Source organism: Antechinus flavipes, chromosome 1 (genome assembly GCF_016432865.1).
Source record: "Antechinus flavipes isolate AdamAnt ecotype Samford, QLD, Australia chromosome 1, AdamAnt_v2, whole genome shotgun sequence".
Taxonomy (NCBI): domain Eukaryota; kingdom Metazoa; phylum Chordata; class Mammalia; order Dasyuromorphia; family Dasyuridae; genus Antechinus; species Antechinus flavipes.
Genome location: NC_067398.1, coordinates 268,385,347 through 268,406,235, shown reverse-complemented (window position 1 = coordinate 268,406,235; position 20,889 = coordinate 268,385,347). Strand labels below are relative to the sequence as shown.

General features: G+C 32.9%; 1 protein-coding gene across 3 annotated transcripts in view; it reads left to right on the top strand.

The window, feature by feature from the left end:
- The window catches only part of ECPAS (Ecm29 proteasome adaptor and scaffold), a 160,539-nt gene that overhangs the window by 137,949 nt on the left and 1,701 nt on the right, over positions 1-20,889 (top strand). For all 3 annotated transcript variants that reach the window (XM_051961107.1, XM_051961090.1, XM_051961097.1), the window contains exons 33-48: positions 1,622-1,669; positions 3,041-3,162; positions 6,499-6,649; positions 8,692-8,757; positions 10,103-10,192; positions 10,789-10,855; positions 11,314-11,405; positions 11,486-11,552; positions 11,638-11,829; positions 12,709-12,917; positions 13,771-13,814; positions 13,912-14,104; positions 15,569-15,710; positions 16,860-16,965; positions 17,155-17,243; positions 20,568-20,639. In XM_051961107.1, the coding sequence (XP_051817067.1) occupies positions 1,622-1,669; positions 3,041-3,162; positions 6,499-6,649; positions 8,692-8,757; positions 10,103-10,192; positions 10,789-10,855; positions 11,314-11,405; positions 11,486-11,552; positions 11,638-11,829; positions 12,709-12,917; positions 13,771-13,814; positions 13,912-14,104; positions 15,569-15,710; positions 16,860-16,965; positions 17,155-17,243; positions 20,568-20,639 (1,750 nt within the window). The remainder of the gene's footprint in view (positions 1-1,621; positions 1,670-3,040; positions 3,163-6,498; positions 6,650-8,691; positions 8,758-10,102; positions 10,193-10,788; positions 10,856-11,313; positions 11,406-11,485; positions 11,553-11,637; positions 11,830-12,708; positions 12,918-13,770; positions 13,815-13,911; positions 14,105-15,568; positions 15,711-16,859; positions 16,966-17,154; positions 17,244-20,567; positions 20,640-20,889) is intronic.

Here is a 20,889-nt window from a genome sequence, read left to right as displayed (position 1 = left end):
GATGGGAAGAACTGAGTTGGATGTGCGGGAGTAATGAATAAAATATAGACTTGCTTGACAGGGAATTTGTAGAATATAAGGCTGAAAAATGGATTAGGGTTCAAATGGAGAAATCTTGAATGCCAGGCTGAGGTATTAGAACTTTATTGTTTAGATAATGGAGAGCCATCGAAGTTTTTTTTAAACAGAGCAATGAAACCAGAACTGGGCAGGAGTCTTGTTGAGACTTGTGACATGAAGACAAGTTAGGAAGCTATTGAGATATAGGTAAGAGGTGATTGAGGGCCTGAATTCAGGTTGATAATAGTGGTAATTTTAAAGCAAAGGATGTAACATTGCAGACATAGAACCTTTAGATGAGAAGGACAAGGGAAATGAAGAAGTCATGGATGACTTAGAATTTAAACTTACGTGACTAAGACAGTGAAGTAAGCTTACATTTTAAAATGTTGAATTTTAAGTGTCCACCTAACATTGAGGTGAGCTTGTCAGGCAAGTGGTTGGTAGGACTGATCTTATGAAAGAAATAACTTGAGTTGAGTTAGAAATATTCTATCTAGTAATTGAAGCCATGGCAGTAGAAGAGATGACATGGCTTAAAGGAAGCAGTACTGTTAAGGCACTGGCACTTTTGAAGGTAGAATAAGAAGTGCCAAAATGGTGCCTAGGGCAGCAGAAATTAAGAAAAAGCCAACCCACATGCATCAATTCAGTACCTGCCATGTGTCACATGTCCCAAAAGGAGAAGAAGAATTTGTTTTGAATGAAGAGTGAAAATGACAGGTCAAATAAAAGTTTAACAATTATCTTAGTAATTTCAAGGATGGTGTATTGAGATGAGTAAGTAAAAGTTGCAGTTAAAGACTAAACTTTGATTCAGTTTGGCAGTGAAGAGTGTATCTGGTCAGAGGGAAGGACTTTTTTCCCCTTCCCTTAAAGGTAGAGAAGACAAGAATAAAATCAGAAAGTAGCTTAGATAGTGTAGACAGAAGAAAGAGATGGTGATTAATGAAGAAACATCTCAGAGGAGGCAGGAGAGGTTATGATAGTATTCTTGAGTCGTTAACCTTGGCAAGGAGGAAGGGAAATTCTTTCTCAGGAACAGAAGTGAAGGAATAGAACAACATAGAGAGGTTTGTGAGGTGAGTGGAGAAGTGATAATAAAGCTGTTACATGAACTTAATTTTATTTTAAAATGGAATAAATAATCTGTAGGTTAGGGGAAGAAAATATTGCATTAATATTCACAGGATTGAGAGAAAGTATAAAAGGTCTGAAAAAAATATTGTGAAAAATTCAGTATGTCATTTGATGAACTACTTGCATGAATATATTCATTCTCACTTTATGGTGCATTTAATTTCATTTTTTGAATTAAAAATAGATGAATTACATTTAATCATATTAAAAAATATGAGTTTAATGTTTTCTGAAACCTAACTGGAAGTAAAAGTTGGTGATTTTCCTCCCCTATGTAAGCACTATTTCTTCTGAGTGAAAATTTAAATTTGCACAAACCATAATTTGGAAAGACCTAATGTGCATTATGCATTATAGTATATAGTCCAAATAAACATTCCTCATCTAACTTTTACATATTAATCTTTTTTTTTTTTTTAAGGAATCTGTACGAAAAGCTGCAGAACTAGCTTTGAAAACTTTAAGCAAGGTGAAAACTCTTATTTATATATTTGGGTGCACATATAGTAGAAAAATGGCTTTTTTTTTGTCCCCAAAGACTATGTTGTTGTACAGCTGCTTATTTGATATTTTTGATTTAATATTTATCATTAATTTAATGAAAAAAATTGATTTAAGAAAAAAAAGGCATTACAACATTCAAATACAGATATTCATCTAATAATCCCTGAAATCTGATGATCCATAGGTAAAAGATCAACTCTTTCATTTTAGGATAAATAATGAATTATCTTGATACATTAAGTTTAAAATTGATATTTGTTTAACTTTGAAGAATACATTTTTTTCCTTAAATCAAGGAGCAGTGATCTTGTTGTTTCCTAATGACATTTAGACCTAAAACTACCCATCATGTTGATTCATGTGCGAAACAAACACAATAATGCAATTTCTATAACTCCAATTTAAGTTTGCTTTTCTTAAGAGAAATTAGTCATTACAACATTTCTTAATGAGTTATGTTTTAATGAAGGAATTAAATTTACTTAGTAAATGTCCCTTGTAGTCTATGTAACGTTAAATTTGACTGTTTCAATTTGTCTACATTTTTTGAAATGCTTATATTAAAGGCTTTTATCTACATGTATTCTCTGCTTTCAAGTCCACCAGTCTGCAATCATTCTGTACATCATACATATCAATCATGTCAGCAATCTTTGATTTTGTTACTGCATCCTTGAGCATAATCTGTTTGGAATAAAAAAACTGATGAGTCTGCTGGCATGTTTGATGTTTTTCCTTCCAAAAAGAGGACATTTTAAGTAGTAACTATAAAACTACCCTTTATGATAAAGGCACAGAAATGAACATGGTATGTTCAGGTTCTTTTTTGGCACTTATACATACAATCTAATTTTCAGCCTTCTCTTACAAAATTTTTACCTACCAGACTCTTTAAAAAACCTTGATTGTAATTCTGTCTGGCAACAGTTGTATGGGATTCATTTTAACTTTATTCAAATTATTAGAAATATGACTTAATGAATAGCTATTTCCAGGCAATGTTAGATTGCATCATGCATTAACATGGCCTTTGAGACAATTTTATAGCTGACATATCAGTCCATAGTTCATAGTAGGTTAGGTAATAAAATAAAAATAAAAATCAGCATTTCCTGTTTTGGATAACCATGTAAGCCATGGACTGATTGTAAGGCCAAGATGACTGTAATTAATTTAAGGGAGGTATTCTGTTTTTTCTTTTAAGTGGAAGACTATTTACTTTTTTAAAGTGGGTTGATTCTGGCTCTCAGTTATTAATTGTAGTAGTTTGTCAAATGAGTGCTGTTAGGTAAGAATCCTAAGTTTTTTTCACGGATCTGTTCTATTTATATGTGAGGTATGTGTGAAAATGTGCGACCCTTCTAAAGGAACAGCAGGCCAGAGAACCATTGCTGTCCTTTTGCCCTGCCTTCTTGACAAAGGAATGATGAGCACTGTGACTGAAGTTCGAGCCCTCAGGTTTGTTCTCTTTTATGACACAAATAAATTTAATCTACATGCCTAGGGTAGAAAGTAAATTGAGATGACAAAAAGATACTTCTAGGATATCTTGTAAATTTGTGAGTGACTTGGATACTTTATTAGAAAATTTAATCAAGCAACTAGCATTTATTAAGGACCTAATATGTATGATGTTCTGTGCTCAATGTTGGAGATGCAACTATGAAAAATCAAATAATTTCTGCTCTCAAAGTGCTTGTTTTTTGTTAAGATACTATTAAAACTTTGGGTGATGAAATTGGGATGATTTTTTAAAATGAGCCAAGAAAATTTGAGGACATTTGACACTTAAATATCCTTCCATATTACTGCATAAATTTCTTTATGAAGAGGGATAGGGACTGAATCTGTAAATTTATTGATATATAGAACTTCCATATGAGCAAATTTTATTTACCAATGCCTTTCAGCACCTTTTTAGCAACACAGTCTTAGAGTTTTTACCTTGTGTATTTGCCCAGAGTCACGTATCCAGGATTAAATAGAGGTGGGACTTGAATCCAGGTCTTTTTTAGTCCAAGGGAACTGTATACCACAATCTCATTGGAAAATTTGGCTTTTGCTTAAAATTTGCTATTCTTTATCACTGTGTTTGTTGCCTTTCCTTAAAATTAGATTTTCTTTTTACAAAACAGCTCCTTTGAATCATGTGTCTTACAGTTTGGTATATTCATTGACAAATTAACTTGTCTTGAATTTAAATTGTATGCTCCAGTATCAATTTCCAAAAAAACTCATTTGCACACATATATTTATGAAGCTAATTGAGACTGAAACTGATAAATGAAAATCTAAAGTATTTTATAATACTTTTTCACAGCCTTTTAAAAATTGGTGCTTAGATATAGAAAAAGCATAGAGTATAGAGTATACTTTTTTCCAAATACACATTCTCAAAGTAATGTGATCTGTGATGTGGGGTTTGGCACCAAATGATGGCAGGCATCAAAAGTTGGGGTTTGGTCATGTGAAGAATTCACAATGGCTGTTCTCTTGGCCATGAGAGCATATAAAAGACAAGTTCCTCAGTGGAACTCATAATTAAATACTCAGTAGAAAGGGAGCACCTCATGAGGTTGGAGCATACCCTTAATTGGTAGGCTAAATCCTGAAAAGGATTTAGCACCATGCCCTAAAAGAATTAGCTAGCTGTAAAAAGGAGAAGTGGGATTGTGAAACTTAGTGGATTTAGGGGAGATACCATGTGGCATGGAGGAAGGGGAAAAAAGAAAGGGGAAAGATACCACAATTGTAATGCCAATTAAAGCAGGCTAAATTCCACAAGGATTTTAGCAAAGAGCCAGGAACAAGAAGACAAATTTATAGGATACAAGTTAGAAAGACCAGAGCTTCATATTTCATATTTTCTAATTTTATGACATATAAGTAAGTTTGAGGGGGTCTATTCACTACTGTCTCAGGAACTTAGTTAACACTGACCAACAGGTTATCTGACAGTCAGCATTGTAGGACTGTTCCTGAGGCCAGAAGACATTAGAATCATTGTCAGATTGTTAAAACAATAGCAGGTCAGGGAACCTTGGAATTACTGCTATCTTTTCCCTAGAAACTGCACCTCAATAGGATCCTTGGGACCTTGAGATTTAGTATTTTAAAGTACTTCATTAATAAAGATTATTGAGTCCAACCTTCATTTTACAACTGCAGAAACTTAAGTTATAAAGTATTAATAATGTAACTTTCCCAGTCCTGTGGGTATAAAATGAATTGAAATTAAGAATTAAGGACACTGGTTTCCTAATAATGCCAGGTCTTAGGCTCTTTCTTTTATAACACTCGGTATTTAAAATACTGTTTCAAAGAGAGTAATGGTATCAGTCCAGCATATCAGAGCAATGCAGATAAATTATTACTTTATTCAGTTATACATGCTTAGATTATTAAGAAAATCAGAGGAAGAGCTAACAAGTTTTTGCTGTTAAATAAATGTTAGAAAATGAACATCATAATACACATAATACACATAATAATAAGTCTGAAGCAAACAATCAAGATAAATCATTAACTAGTTAATTTGACAATTTAAATAAGAAATATAGAGAGTACAACTATTTAAATGACAAATATAATTAAAAGCTGGTTTTCATAACATTAAATATGTTAATTTTGTATTCAAAAAGAGAGAAAATCAAATGGCAATATAAAAACAAGAAAGGGGAGATTACAATGAATACAATAGAAATTAAAACAAATGTTTTGACATTTGTCTTTGTATATTGACATTTTCTTTGTATATAGCTGAGTGAAGGACTTCTGGTTTCTTTAACATCATACAAATTCCCTTTCCTGATGCATATTGAGAAGTTCTCGAGAATGCTAGCGGCAAAATGACATGCTCAGGTCCATACAGCTATACCAACAAAAAATTTTAATAGATAAATTTTTATAAATATATAAAATACTCAGTTTGAGAAGTCAGGAAAAAGGTAACTTATATAAACCACTCTCAGAAGAGTAAATTAAATACAGGTTATTTATGAGCCTAATATTAAATATTTTTAGACATTCTAAGAACAAACAAATCCACATCCTATAAGCTGTTAACTGATAGAGGAAAAGGAAATACTCTCCCTAATACTTTCTATGAGACGAAATGTTAGTAATTCCCAAATCTGGAATACTGATAAACAATATAATGATACTTTAAAGTTAGTCAGTATAATCTATTATTAAAACAGATAGTAGAATATTAGCATAATGGAATGTTATTTTACAAAAGATACAAATATGAAAAATACCTTGGTATTAGGGGGAAAATTAAGTAGTGCAGCATCAGAATATGACCTGCACAAAGAATATGACCATTTTGATAAATAGCAAAATCTTTTAAAAAATATAAAGAATAATGAATGATCAGTAGAAGACCCAAGACTTTTTTTCTAAAAGTTAATATGAAAATTGTTTTAAAAATAAACTCTTAGCTTGTTTCTTTAACAAGCTGTGCATGATTTTTGATTATTGCTATTACATTATGATAAAAATAATTTCTAAATAATAGCAAATATAATATACACAGAAGAAAAAAGTTCTGAAAAGAGTGCAGAATTCTAGAGAAAGTAATTGTTTAAGTGAATGTTAATATAGCATACATATGTACTTATGTAGTTTTATTCAAATAAATACTTTGAAGCTAATAATTTTGCATAAAAATTATGTGATGAAATTGAGAGTAAATGGGAAATACCCTTCTTTTTTATGAAATTCTGTACTTTTGCTTAAGAGCATTCACTACAGACCTTTATTTAGCATTAAATAGCATATTCTATGTTCTAGCATTAACACCCTTGTGAAGATCAGCAAAAGTGCTGGTGCCATGTTGAAACCACATGCCCCCAAACTCATCCCAGCTTTGTTGGAATCCCTCAGTGTACTGGAGCCACAAGTTCTTAATTATCTGAGTCTCCGGGCTACAGACCAGGAAAAGGTGAGTTTAAAAGTACAATTTTCTTTTTCAAAGTGACATATAAAGAATTTTGCTTATTCAACTCATCTAGATACTAGAAAATTAGAGACTAGAGAAAGAAATTGTAGTGGGAATAAAAATCATGGATGATTCTTCCTGTCTCAGTAAAAAGTGGCAATTTTGATAAAAACCAACTTAAAGAAATTGTTGTTCATTAATTCTTCAGTCATATCTGATTCTTTGAGAAAGCCATTTGGGCTTTTCTTGGCAAAAATATTGGAGTGGTTTGATATCTTACAGATGAGGAAACTAAAACAAACAGAGTTAAGTGACTTGCTCAGGGTCACACAGCTAATAAGTTTCTGAGGCCAGATTTAAACTCAGGAAAGTGAGTCTTCCTGATTCCTTCTTTTAGATGCTATATCCACTGTGCCTCCTGGCTACAGGTAGAACAATATAAAAGGATTAATAGTAATTAAAGGCATTGTTTACATTTATACAGTATTTTGCTGTTTACGTAGCATATATTTCACAATTAACCTAATGAGGTTAGGTTGTTGAAGTTATGAGGAAGTAGTATAATAAGTTCTTCCTCTTAAGGATAGAAATATTGTTCATTAAAGAAAGTACTGTAATACACTAGGTATACCTGGCCCTGGATATATGGGCAGATCATTATATAGATCAGTTTAGATTTTAGAACTGAAGAAAAATTAAATGTCTAAAATAGTTTTTTTGCAAGTATTTGTATCTATAAATATATATACAGATACATAGATACATATGTTTTTGAAGGGAGTCACTATTCATGGTAGCTTAAGTATGAATTCAGAAAGTAATGAATAGTACTTTCAGTGGTGAATTCAAAGTTTCAGAGAGGAAGATTCTTGATAATGTAATACAATTTCTTACTTTCATAGCCTAAATAAATTTGCAAGTGTTTAGGCAAGTTGCCAATTTTGTACCATTTTTAAAAAGACCCAATATTTAAGAAAATAAATACTAATTGAAAAGTGTAAATATTAGTAGAAGTAGTAATTCACTTTGGGGATGTGACGGAAAGGTCAGTAAGACCAAACTAATTACAAAGTTTTAATAATCGACTTTTTTGGATTTCTTATTGTAACTTTACTTTCAAAACATCAACTTGATTATTGGTAGAAATGATACTGAAAATGACTAAGTTTGAGGTCATAAAGATATTTGTTAAAGTAATACAAAAAGAAATTTGTTAATTAGAAACTTTCTATTTAAGAACTCTAGAATCAGCCTTGTAACTAAGATTGGAGCAATGGCATCTTTGCTTCAAGATTGAAAGTATGAGGGAAAAATGCCTCCTCTGTAAGCAGCATCCCCAGTGGATCTGATACTGCCCCATTTTCCCACCCACAGAAGTTTGTAATTGAGCTTCTGCTGGGAATGGATCCCTTGGAAGAGAAAAAAAATAGTTATATGGATCGCTTGAAAGTCTAAGTATTTACCTGAAGGGAAAACAAAGGAAAGAAACAAGGTAGAAAGAGGGGCTTACAAGGATTTGACCAATTACTAATTAATAAATTTGACACTGCCATATATTATATGTTACATGGGGCAAGTCACTGATACTTCTTTATTCCTTATTTTACAGAGATCTCTGTATTCCCTTTTAGTTAAAAAATTTCTGTTTTGTAAATCTGAAAAATAAAGATATTAAATATGAAGCATTGTTTTACAAAGAACATTCTGTTTGTTATTTTATTCTTACAGCAATCTCATAAAGGATTTTGAGTGCAAAAAAATCTGAGATTCCATAATTCATTGTAATTTTGCCTTTTTTTATATTGATAACAAGTTTTCTATCAAAGTGTCCATTAAAGTTAGTGTCTTTTTGAAAGATTTAAGAGTCTTAGAACAGTTACTTACTTAGGACAGTTTTTCTTTTGATTGTTGAACAGTTGGGCAAGAGGCTAATTTTTGCCATTTGGTTTCTGTGTATGAACATCTTCATCTGTGTTAAATAAATTCAATATAGAAGTTTTTCTAAGTACTCCAGAGTGATTTTAATAATTTTTTTTTTCTTGAAGGCTGCAATGGATAGTGCTAGACTCAGTGCTGCAAAATCCTCTCCCATGATGGAAACAATCAATATGGTAAATATCTCAATGGAAAGGGAACAATTTTAGGTTGTATATTGTTCCTGTAGGCAAAAACACAACATATTTTTCAGGTTTCATTCATTAGCTATAACTATGTCTTCATAGTAACTCTCCCACAAAGAAGAAATTTTGTCCCTAAAGAAGAAGCACAAAAAATTAAGAAATGAATCTTGAACAGTGATTTTCAGACTTGTTCATTGTACAGGTCCTTTTTAACCTCACATAACTCCTTCCAGACACTAAAAATAATATTTAGGAACTTTATCTTTTTTCAAAAGAGGTAAATAGTAATAATATTCTTTTACTTTTGCCAACTTCAAAAAGGGATCAGATTATGCTTTCTCGCCAAGTGGGGCTAATTAAGAAGGGAAAAGAGGCACAAATAGGGAATGGTGGGTAGGTGTCAAGGTAAATACAGGGGGGTGAAGTAATCATTAGTGTGCTAGTGAAAGGGAGGGGTAAAACTGATGTTGCTGATTCATTCACAGGAAGGAGGTTGTGAGGAACTGAAATTGGTTTCCATAATGACCGTGCAAGTCCTATTCCAGCCCTGGTGTGAGAAAGTATTTAAAAGTCTAGACTGTTCATCATTATTTGTGGTTTTCTGAGAACCCTCATGAGCTATTGGAAATGGTATCTTTAATTCAGCTTGCTTTTTAAAATATTTACGTACTTTTCATTGGGTCACACAAGGTTATTAGTATAAGTTATTAGTATAAGAGTCTCCTGTGTGCAGAGGCCTGTCCTTAGGGGGAGGAAAATGAAAGCAATAGAAGACACAATCATTTCCCTTAAGGAGTTAACCTAATTAGAATACATAGAGTTTTGTGCTTTTTTGTTTTGTTTTGTTTTCCTTAGGAAGAGTACATGCAAGTATGTTTCATTAAAAAATTAGAATACGTATGCTTGGGGACCTATAGTTGAAGAATGCTCATGTTACTGGGGGTAGGGTAGTTAGGAAAGGATTTCTGCAGGAGGTGAGTTTTAAGCCATATCTTGAAGTATGTATTGGAAAAGAATTGGTTTGGAAGAGGAATAGAAAGTTACAGGAGAGCTATTTTGTTCATAATTAGCTTTTGATAACATCTCTGCTAAGCTGCTATCTTCTGATTTATTGAAATACTGACCAAACCATTAGCAGAGAGAGTACCATTCACTTAATCTTTTTTGTTGTTGGTATTTTGAAATTAGAATGGGTAATTCTTAAAAACTGGACTTTTGCAAATTAATATAAACCCTATGGTTATTTAATTTGTACAGTCACTGTTTTCTTAAATCATTGTATCTGACTTGACTTTCTCCTGATGGTTACTTTTGCATATTTTTTTTCTTTTCTTAGTGCCTGCAATACCTAGATGTGTCTGTCTTGGGCGAGCTAGTTCCTAGGTTGTGTGAATTGATCAAAAGTGGAGTAGGTCTTGGTACTAAGGTAAGGATATTTTCTTAAGGGGGGGGGAACATAAATTCACATTTTTTGAATGCTAGTCATTGATACAAAGATAAGACATGGCATCAGCTTTTTTTTTTCCCTTCATTATCCACAAAAATTTAGCCATCTACTTTGCAATGTGTGTGTGTGTATATATATATATACATATACATATACATATATATATATATATGTATACATATATATATACACATATTATCTATCTATAGTGTCTGTATGCTAATTTGTGTTTTAAATGCTGTTCAGTATTGTTACTCGACATTCATTTTTTTTTCTTCAGGGCTGCACTAATAACTCATTTTTAAAAATTCTTATATTGTGCAACTTGGATATTCAGTGGAATTGTTAATGCAGAACACATCAGTGAAATCGTTTTTAGTTACCATGTATGTACCTTTTGAATGATCCAATCAGTATAAGTTGATGATTAAAGGTTTAGAGTAGCTAGTTTCTCTTACTGTTAACTCAGTACATCCTCTTCAAAATGATTAGAGCCAAAACAAGGGATTTGTTTTTAAAAATGGAAAAAAAAATGATCATCATATTTAGATATGTTTTCTTCTGTAATCTTTTAGGGAGGATGTGCCAATGTAATTGTGTCATTAACCACTCAGTGTCCTCAGGACTTAACACCTTACTCTGGTAAGTTTTTAAGAGGTGTTTTTTTTTTCTTCCTTAATCTTTTCTGTATATAGTAATGTCTTGTGCAACAGTTGTTTTTTTAAATGTTAAACTGGTTCTATCAGTGACTAATAATTGCAGAGGTTTCTTCTCTCTTTCCTTTTCCCATTTTGATTAAGTAATCTTAGATTCAATGAATTCTCTAGTTTTCTAGGCCCCATTTTGTGCTTGATACTTAGTTATTTCCTAAGAGGATCAAAACATGTTGGATGTTTCTCTCCTTGGACAGTTAATCACTGTCCATTGAGTAATAGAAACATTGAACCATGAATCTTTATATATTTATTATGAGCTATTAATTATTTATTAGGGTTTTATAAAGAAAAATGCCAATCATAATATGGTACACTTTATTCTCTGCTAAAATGTCAAAGCAGTTGGCTTAAAACCTTAAATTCTCTTTTGCCTTTTGCCAATAGGGAAACTGATGAGTGCATTGCTCAGTGGCTTGACAGACCGAAACAATGTGGTACAAAAGTCCTTTGCATTTGCCATGGGACATTTAGTTCGAGTAAGTGGTTGGTCTCTTATTTGATTAAGTGAAAAAGAGAATTGTTGTTCTCTTAAAATGATCTGAATTCTCTTTTTCAGACTTCACGAGATAGTAGCACTGAGAAATTGTTACAGAAGCTGAACAGCTGGTACATGGAAAAGGAAGGTACTCTCAACTTTGACATCATCAACTTGATTCGGATTTTTTGTTTATTTAGCTAAATTCTGTCTGTGTGTTTCCTTGTTTTTAGAACCAATATATAAGAGCTCATGTGCTTTGACCATTCATGCCATTGGGCGCTACAGTCCTGACGTGCTCAAGAGCCATGCCAAGGAAGTGCTGCCGTTGGCATTCCTGGGAATGCATGAGGCAACTAGTGAGGATAAGGGGGAGAAGGATGAAGCCACTCTATGGACAGAAGTGTGGCAGGAAAATGTGCCAGGTCTGTGTTCCCACATCCTTTTCTCCTTCCCTATAGAACTGAAAATGGAACTTGTTAATCTTAGGATTACCTTCTCATGTGTTCAGTAACAAAGCCTATTTAGCTCATTTGCATGCTTTAGATCAGCAATTAGTTAATGTATAATTTGGGTGTCTAAATACCTTCTATTAAGAATGAATATATGAAACAGCTTTAACAAGTTTCTATATGCCTTTTGAAGTATTGAACTTTTATCTCATTTTTTACTAAAAAAAAATTATCATGTAAGATTTCATAGTAGTTTAAAATATCAGATTTTTTTTTTTTTGGCTGAAGCAATTGGGGTTTAAGTGATTTTCCCAAGGTCACACAGCTAGGAAGTTGTAATGTCTGGGCTAGCTTTCTTGAGGATCTCTGGGTGGGTCTTGGTCTTTACGTGGAGAAGTGAAGAAGGCAGGAGAGCCACCACGAGGCTAGTCAAAGATAGAGTCCCAAATCTTCTCTGTGTCTGTGTCTGTGTCTGAGAGTCTTGTTCCCAGTCCTCCTAGCCCTTAAATACTTCAGTACAATTACATTACTACAGCAACTGAGCATGTGCAACTATTACATCACCATATCACATTAAGTATATATTTAGAGAACCATTATCTCACACTGAGTAGGTGCCTAACTATAATCACCCTGCTGCCCTTGATTCAAGTATATCTTTCCAGAGTTCCAGCCCTCTATAGGAAATGTTGTCTGAGGCCAAATTTGAACTCATGTCCTCCTGATTTCAGGACTGGTGCTCTATCCATTGCCCTAGTTACCTGCCCTGAGTCAGGTTTTTAAGAAAAGTACTTGGTTGACTGCACGATTTGTTCTTTCTTAAGTGTATTAAATTTGTTTTCATTAATGCAGGTTCCTTTGGTGGCATTCGATTATACATGCAGGAATTGATTGTTGTTACTCAGAAGGCTTTGCAGTCTCCATCTTGGAAGATGAAAGCCCAGGGTGCAGCTGCCATGGCATCTATTGCAAAGCAAACAAGTTCCCTGGTACCTCCGTATCTGGGAATGATAATGACTGCTTTATTACAGGGGTTGGCTGGAAGAACATGGTCAGGAAAGGTAAAAAAAAAAAAAAAATCATTTGGATCTAATTCTTGACAGTACATACTGAAAATAACAGCAAAGGCAAAAGAGTCATTCATGTCAAATTGATTTTAAAAGTGTCTAATTTTTGACAATAGATATTGAGGATGGCTTCAAGCATTGGTATTTTTAGTAAGCATAAATTAAATTCTATATATTCTGTCCTTTATCCATCAGTAACCAAGCATTTATTATGCACCTGTTATGTGCGCATTTAACAAATACAAAGAATGAAGCAATACCAACTTATGAAAACTTGCATTTATGTGCTTATTTCAAAATTTAAGTACTATTCAACTGGAAATAGTATTGTTTTTCTACTTTAGATTTTGCCTATGTCTGAGCTTGTCAGTCATTTAGTACTTCATCCATATCTTGACTAAAGATTACCTATTTCACATAGATTGAAAGCTAAAACTTGAAACAATATGGTCACTACATGATGCTCACATATCTCAGTCTGGTTTAGAAACCAGAACAAAGTTCAATAGGGTTTTCCCTGGGGGCTGATAGATAATCCATATTAGGCTAGACTAAACTAAACATAGTATATAGTTAGGTGCTTGCAGGCCTAGATTTAAATTAAAATGTTGGCTATTTTTTGTAAGGGGGTTGTATAACATCATAGTTGAAATGAACAGTCATTGGAAATAGTGAAACTTTTAAAATCCTGCAGTGGTAGAATATAGAATATTTTGTCTGTTGTATATAGAAACTAAGTGATCCTGAAATTGCTAGTGGAATCATTATTTGTAAGAAACAAATGATATGTGTGGACCTAATAACTTTTTCATAAAGAAATATTTCCTCTCTTTTTTAAATCTGCTAGGAAGAGCTGTTAAAAGCCATTGCTTGTGTTGTAATAGCCTGTAGGTACGTATTCTTTCAATGAATATACCATTTGTTGATTTCAACAGAAAGTCGACGCTTCTAATAATCAGTGTTTGTTTGTTTTTAATGTATCCTACAGTGAAGAGCTGGAAAAGTCAGTGCCCAATCAGCCCAGTATAAATGAGATTGTACAAGCTGTTCTGAAGGAGTGTCGTAAGGATAACATCAAATACAAAATAGTAGCTGTTAGATGTATAGCTGATATACTCAGTGCCACTAAAGAAGATAGATTCCAGGAGTTGTCTGATATCGTAGTTCCAATGATTAAAAAGGTAACAATTGCTAAATTGAAGCTATGTTTTCACAGTAAAAGATTTTGATACTTGAGTTATAAAAAAAGGGAAAGGAGAAAATGTTTTCTCTATCCTTTTTTTTTTTTTTGGTAAGCAGCTTTTACCATGAAAACACATTGAGAAAAGTTAGCTTCAGTGGTGCAGAACAGGAATCTGCCAACTAGATATTTCACTATCAGCTTGTTTTGCTGTGTATGTCAGTTCATGTCCATGCTTCTCTTTAATCATCATATTTGCCATTTCTTACAGCATAGTAATATTCCATCCTTACATTTTTGTCCTCTGAGCTTGGTGAAACTTGGATTTTCATTTATTGAGTAGTATCCAAGGCCTATATCAACTTGTATTCATAAAACCCCATATTAAGGATAAGCTGTGTGGTTTAGTTTTTATAAAATAGATGGGAGTTTGATAATTGAGTACCCTTGTTCACTGTTTTAAACCTAACTTAGACTTCATCTCTGTAGTTGGCAGTAAAGCAATTAGGAGTTCTCAATTATAGAACCTTTAAGTACAAGATATAATATTGTTAAGCACAGAAACATTACATGCATTTAAAAGTGACATGATGATAAATTTGGCATCTAAATCAAGATCACTGGCTCCTGGTCTGTTGCTGTTATGAGTACACCTAGACAATAAGAAATGAATCTTTTTTTCATTTTTAATATAAAATTTTTTGACAGCTTTTGTTGTTATGTTTCTTAAATTTCTCCTCATATCCTTCCTACTCCAGAAAATCATCTCCTATAATAACATTTTTAAAAGGAAAAAATAGGAAAAGAATAAGCAAACTGTATTCAAAAAGTCTGAAATATATGCAGTATTCCATAATCCTAAACTTTCTACCTCTGCAAAAGAATTGAAAGCAGTTTCTCTTTGTTCATTGGCGCCATGACTATTCTTTTTAATTCTACAACATTCATTTTGTATTTTTTTTTTTTTTGTTTATGTGTTCTTTCCATTCACATTGTTGTAGTCATTGTATATATTATTTTCTTGGGTCCTCTTAATTCATTATGCATCAGTTTATGTAGATCTTTCTATACTTTTTTGTAGTCAACATTTCTCATTTGTCATTTCTCACAACATAGTAATATTGCATTACATTTTTGTATTACAATGTGATTAGCTATTCCCCAATTGTTGAGCATTTACTTTGTTTATAATTGTTTGCTACCAGAAAAGTACTACAAAATATTTTGGTCTCTATAGGGGCTTTCTTCTAATCTATGACCTCCTTGAAATCTGACCTACTAGAAGTCTGCTAGTAGATTTTCTGGGTAAAGGATATGGACATTTTAGTCACTTTAAGTAATTTCAAATTGTTTTCCAGAGATTCTACCAACAATGCACTAGTGTACCTATATTTCCATAACTCCTCCAACATTGACTTCTCACAAATGATTAATTTTTTTCTTCTTTTTTTTAAATATATCATAGAATTCTCTTGAAAATGTTGGTGCCCGGACATCAAAAAATGAAGAGGATGATAATGAAAAGGAAAAGGAACTTCAGATGGAATCTTTGCTATGTGCCTTTGAGAGCATAGGCAAAGCTTGGCCCAGAAATGTGGAGACTCAGTGTAAGCACATCTGTGACCTTGAAATCTGAGGAAGGAATTTATTAAGAAAGTGCTTCCAGAAATACCTATTGACTAAAAATGAACAATTTCCTTTTTTATATGATCACTGATTTCTTGCCTAGCTGACTTTAGGAATGGTCTAAGATAATAATAGTATGTTTGATTTTAGTGACCAATTAATATTTTTATCAAATTCTTTGTGATAGATTTTATCTCACTAATGTCATTGACCTTATGTTCCATCTGCGTATGAATCTGTAAACCATATATATTATCTTCAGCCACTGGCACAAAGCCAAAAGAAAAATCTGTCCAGTTTGAAATTATATCAGCCTTACTACCTAATTCTTATTAGGCATTTGATTTCTACATTTGGTCATTTTGATTGAGATGCACTTTTTTTGTATACGGATAACTTTTTTTGGAGACTGCATCAACAATGGCATATATCCCCATGAGAAAGAGGTGAAATGAAATGTTTATTTAAAGAAGTACTTTTTCACCAAGCCAAATTTGCTGCCAAATTTACATTCTAAACAAGATGAAAAAAACATTTTTACATTTAAGGAGGGCTGATTGGGATTCACATGTGCTATTTTGTCAGAAGCTTACATTTGAGTTTTAGTATTTTAACTATTGTACTTTGCAGTATGCCCTTGTATCCTTTTGCTTTTTTTTTCCTTAGTATTTTTAATGTTTTTCAATTTGCTTTGCTCATTCATAATCTGGTTTGTCTACAAGCAGAAGTAAGATTGTTTTCTAAGTTACTGATTTTCTAATTTTTTAGCATGTGACATAAAGCACATGCTGAAAAGAATTACATTTATTTTTTCTAGTAAAGTAATTATATCTTGAAAGAAAATGAATTGTTTGATAGTTGAATATGAAGTACTTAAGAACCACTAAGTCTCTAATGTATAAGATCTAGTTTGAGTCCAAAAAAAAGTATTTTTGGGGGGAGAGGGTTGGTCAAATTAGTTTAAAAAGTTAACATTTATGGAAGGCTCTGTGGAACAATTAGTAAATTTCTTCTGAAAGAAATGTTTAAGGGGAAATAGACACAGTAATAGTTGACTGAAATTTTATGGGAAATACTGAGAAATTTCCAGGAAATACTAATTTATGGACTCAATTTATACTTTTTCTTAGGTTGCTATCGTCAGGAGTTGTGCAAACTAATGTGTGAACGATTGAAACTCAGCACATGGAAAGTACAGTTGGGAGTTTTGAGGTCAATGAATGCCTATTTTCAGGGGTAATTCACTTTATACTTCAAAATTTTCTTGTTTTTCTTCTAGCATAATTATGTAGTGTTCTGGCTTTTTGTTATAATATCAGTTTAAAATGACTTAAAAGTGATAGATGTAGATATTTCATTTTAGTTGAAAAGACTATTGGAATGATTGCTATTGCTTAATAAAATATCTCTATTCTAATTCTTTAGGTTAATGCTTTTAGAAAAGGAGCATGCAGATTCTGAGGCTTTGACTGAAATACTGCTTGAGACATGTTCATCAATCACACACTCTTTAGGTAAGCTTGCTTCCATCCCCAGGTCAGTTAAGATTAAGAAGACAACCCTATGAAACATTGCATATGCTGTCTCAGATTGGTTGATATCTAGGCCAGTTTTGTTGAACTGTATTTTACTATTATTTCTTTAAATTAGGTAAAACTCTAGATAAAGGGAGAGGAAAAATATATTTGGAAATAAAGTGATATAAAAACAAAAGTTTGATTAAATTGAACAAATTTAAGACAAACCAGATTTAAAAATTTTATAGGATACATCTAGGTAGGAAAAGGTTCTAGCCAAAATTATCTGACTCGAATTGGATTTGTAGCCAGTCACTGAGACATCTTTTTAGAATGTAAGTGTCTTGAGGACTGGAGATAGAATAATTAAAAAAGGAGAAAAAGTTGAGTCTTCAAATTCCAGTGAATTAGATTTTAATTCCTAGAAAAATTCTGGGAATTTTATGCCTTTAGCTTACAAACCTAAATCAAAAGATTTAAAGCTGCTTGGAACTTTTATGATCATTTAGTCACATTCTCCCTAATCCTTGACACCCTCTCACCATCACTATCCCCACATTTTATAGCTAAGGAAATGGAAATCTAGGTAAAATTTAATAGAAGGTAAGGTGTCAAATATTTACTATTTGTTGGTTTGTTTGTTTGTTTTTAACCAGCTCCAAGATGAGTGAAGCATGGCTTCTATGTCTATGGCTAGACAATAATTTGTGTGTATTAAGTTGGCTGTGAGTTAGTAATGTGATAAAGTGTGTACATCCTTTGCCCCATATCCTCTCCCCCAAAACTAACATAATCTTAGGCCACATTAATAGAGGCAGGTTGTCCAGAGTATTCTGCATCTCTCAAGCATTCACCAAGCATATCTATCTGCTCTGTTAAGCTGCAGGGAATGCATAACACTGAAGAAAACAAGAGGTAAATAAAGATAAATAAAGTAATTTTTATTTTAAATGAGTAGGGAGGACGGGGCAGGAGGATATATTGCTAACAGAAGATTAGGAAAGACCTTCTTTTGTAGGAGGTGGTACTTGACCTGAGCTGAGGGATTCCAACAGGTCTTGGTGAGGAGATTGAACATTTGAGGAACGGAAGACAGTTTGGATAAAAGCATAGAAGCAGAAGATAAAATATGATAAAAATTACATATTATTATTGTTCTTGTTCTTACTGTATGTAATTGTTTGTATGTTGTAACTTCCAAGGAGCAAGGATTGTCTTTTATGTTTCTTTGTATCCTCATTAAAGTGACAGTGCCTGGCATCTAATGTTTTATGATGGGGAGAGGAGTGGGGGGAAGAAGATGAAAGGTGAGAAAGCAGCAAATAGACCAGTTTGACTGGAATGTCAGATTTGTGAAGGGTAATGGTAAATGAATCTGGAGTTAGATTGTGAAGTGCTTTGAATGACTAACAGAAGAATTGCATTTTATCCTTAAATGTAATAGCCATTGATTGCTAATACAAAGGAGTGATCTCATATCTTTGGTGTAGGAATATCAGTTCAGTAGGTGTGTGGAGGATGGATTGGAGAGCAGAGAGGCAGCCAAGTGGTACAGTGCATAAAGCAGCAGGCCTAGACTCAGGATTACCAGAGTTTAAATTTGGTCTCAAACCTTACCTATGTGACCCTGGCTAAGTCATTTAATCACATTTTGCCTCTTTCTTCATCTGTGAAAAATAGGGATAATACCATCTGCATTCCAGTTGTTGTGAGATTAAATGAGATAATTCTTGTAAATTGCATAGTAAAATGCCTGGCACATAGTAGGCACCATATAAATGCTAGGAATGTTGATGATGGTGATGAGACTCGAAGCAGGGATACAGATTCAGAAGATATTGATTGCATTCATCGAGGGAAAAGGTGATATGGTATGGTTGAAAAAAGTAGGGAAGAGGTAGATGTAAAATGATTTGTCAACTGATGAGGGAAAAAGGAGGAATGAGAGTGAAAATCAGAGGATTGCTAGAAGAGTAGTGGTAACCTTAATAGGAAGAGAAGATGGGAAGGATAGAATTTTGGAAGGGACATCCACATAGAGATGTCTGCTAAGCTTTTAGTAATAGGGGACTTGCCCAAATATAAATCCTGGACACATAAATTTGAGACTCATACATATAGAGACTATAATTGAATCCATGTGACCATCCAGAATATGTGTAGAGACAAAAGAGGAAAAGGACCTAGGACAGATTAAAATTGTAAAATTGTACAAAGATAAAATGGTCAGCTTTGGCATTTAATTAATTTGTCATCAGTAAATCTTCAAAGAATAGATCACCTCTGGACATGAGGATATTGTAGAGGAGATTCCTCTATAGAGATTGGGTAATTTAACTGAAGGTTCCTTTAAACTCTGAAATTCCATAATTCTGAGATACAATCATGAAAAAATAGGAATATTGTCCCCCCCAAAGGGTAATTTTATGTTTTAGTTTAGGAGAGGCATTTCAGTAGTTAAGAGAAGCATGCCTAAGTAAGGGAAAACATGTCTTGGTTGCTTTTATGGACAGAGGACTGGGAGTTAAGGAATGTGGCTCCTTCTTTAAGATTTTTCCATAGTTCACTTCTCTGTATTCCTTAATAGGTCAAAACGTCTATATTCTTAATGCTAGTTGCTCTGATAGAGTATTTTTCAGTCATTTTTCGGTGTATCCAGATCTTTGTGACCTTATTTGGGGTTTCTTGACAAAGATACTAGAGTGGTTTGCCATTTCCTTCTCTAACTTATTTTACAGATGAGGAAACTAAGGCAAACAATGACATGACTTGGCCAGGATCAATCACATAGTTAATGTTTGCGGCCAGTCTTCTGACTGGCCTAGTGTTACAGTCTGAGTATTTTAGGAATGTTTTTAATAGGTATATAATGAAAATAAATATGAAAAGCAAGAATATTGTAGCATACTTATAAAAGTATTAGATTTGGGTCAGAGGACATGAATTTAACACCTAATTCACTATTTAGTTTCTCTTAAATAAGTAAATCACTTAACTTCTAACAGTGTTTTTCATATAGAAAATAAAGGAGTTGACCGAGAAAACCTTTGAATTGCCCTTTTCTGTCTTTAAATTTTTTATCTTAGTAGGACTTCTGTCTTCTTAAAATTAGCTAAATAGTAGAATTTTTTGTTAGCATTTGTATTTCCTTACTTAGACATATGAATTTGTGTGATGCATATACTTTTGGTAGGAGTACATGAAGCAATATTTGACTCATTTTGCTGCAAAAAAGGCTCACTACGTTGCTTCATATTTGAAGAAGCATTCTGTTGGGTAAATGCAAAAGATAAATAATTTTAAATATTATTTTCTTTTTAGAAAACAAAAGCTATACATCTATAAGAACAGAAGCTTTGTCTGTGTTAGAATTGCTGCTTCAAAAACTTGAAGGTGAGTCACAAGTTTCCATAGTAATTTGCATTGTGTAAGCCGACTTGGTATAATACCAATTTCTAACTTTAATTTTTAGTAGGTTATCATGTTATTTTTTCCATGTAACTTTTATACTTCTATGGTTACAATTCTTTTGAGGAGGGTTTTATTGTTGTTGTTGTTGTTGTTGTTGTTATCTTTAAGATAGTATTTAAAAATTACAGAAGTTACTCTTCCAAGATGACAACTTGATTTTCATATGTGCAGC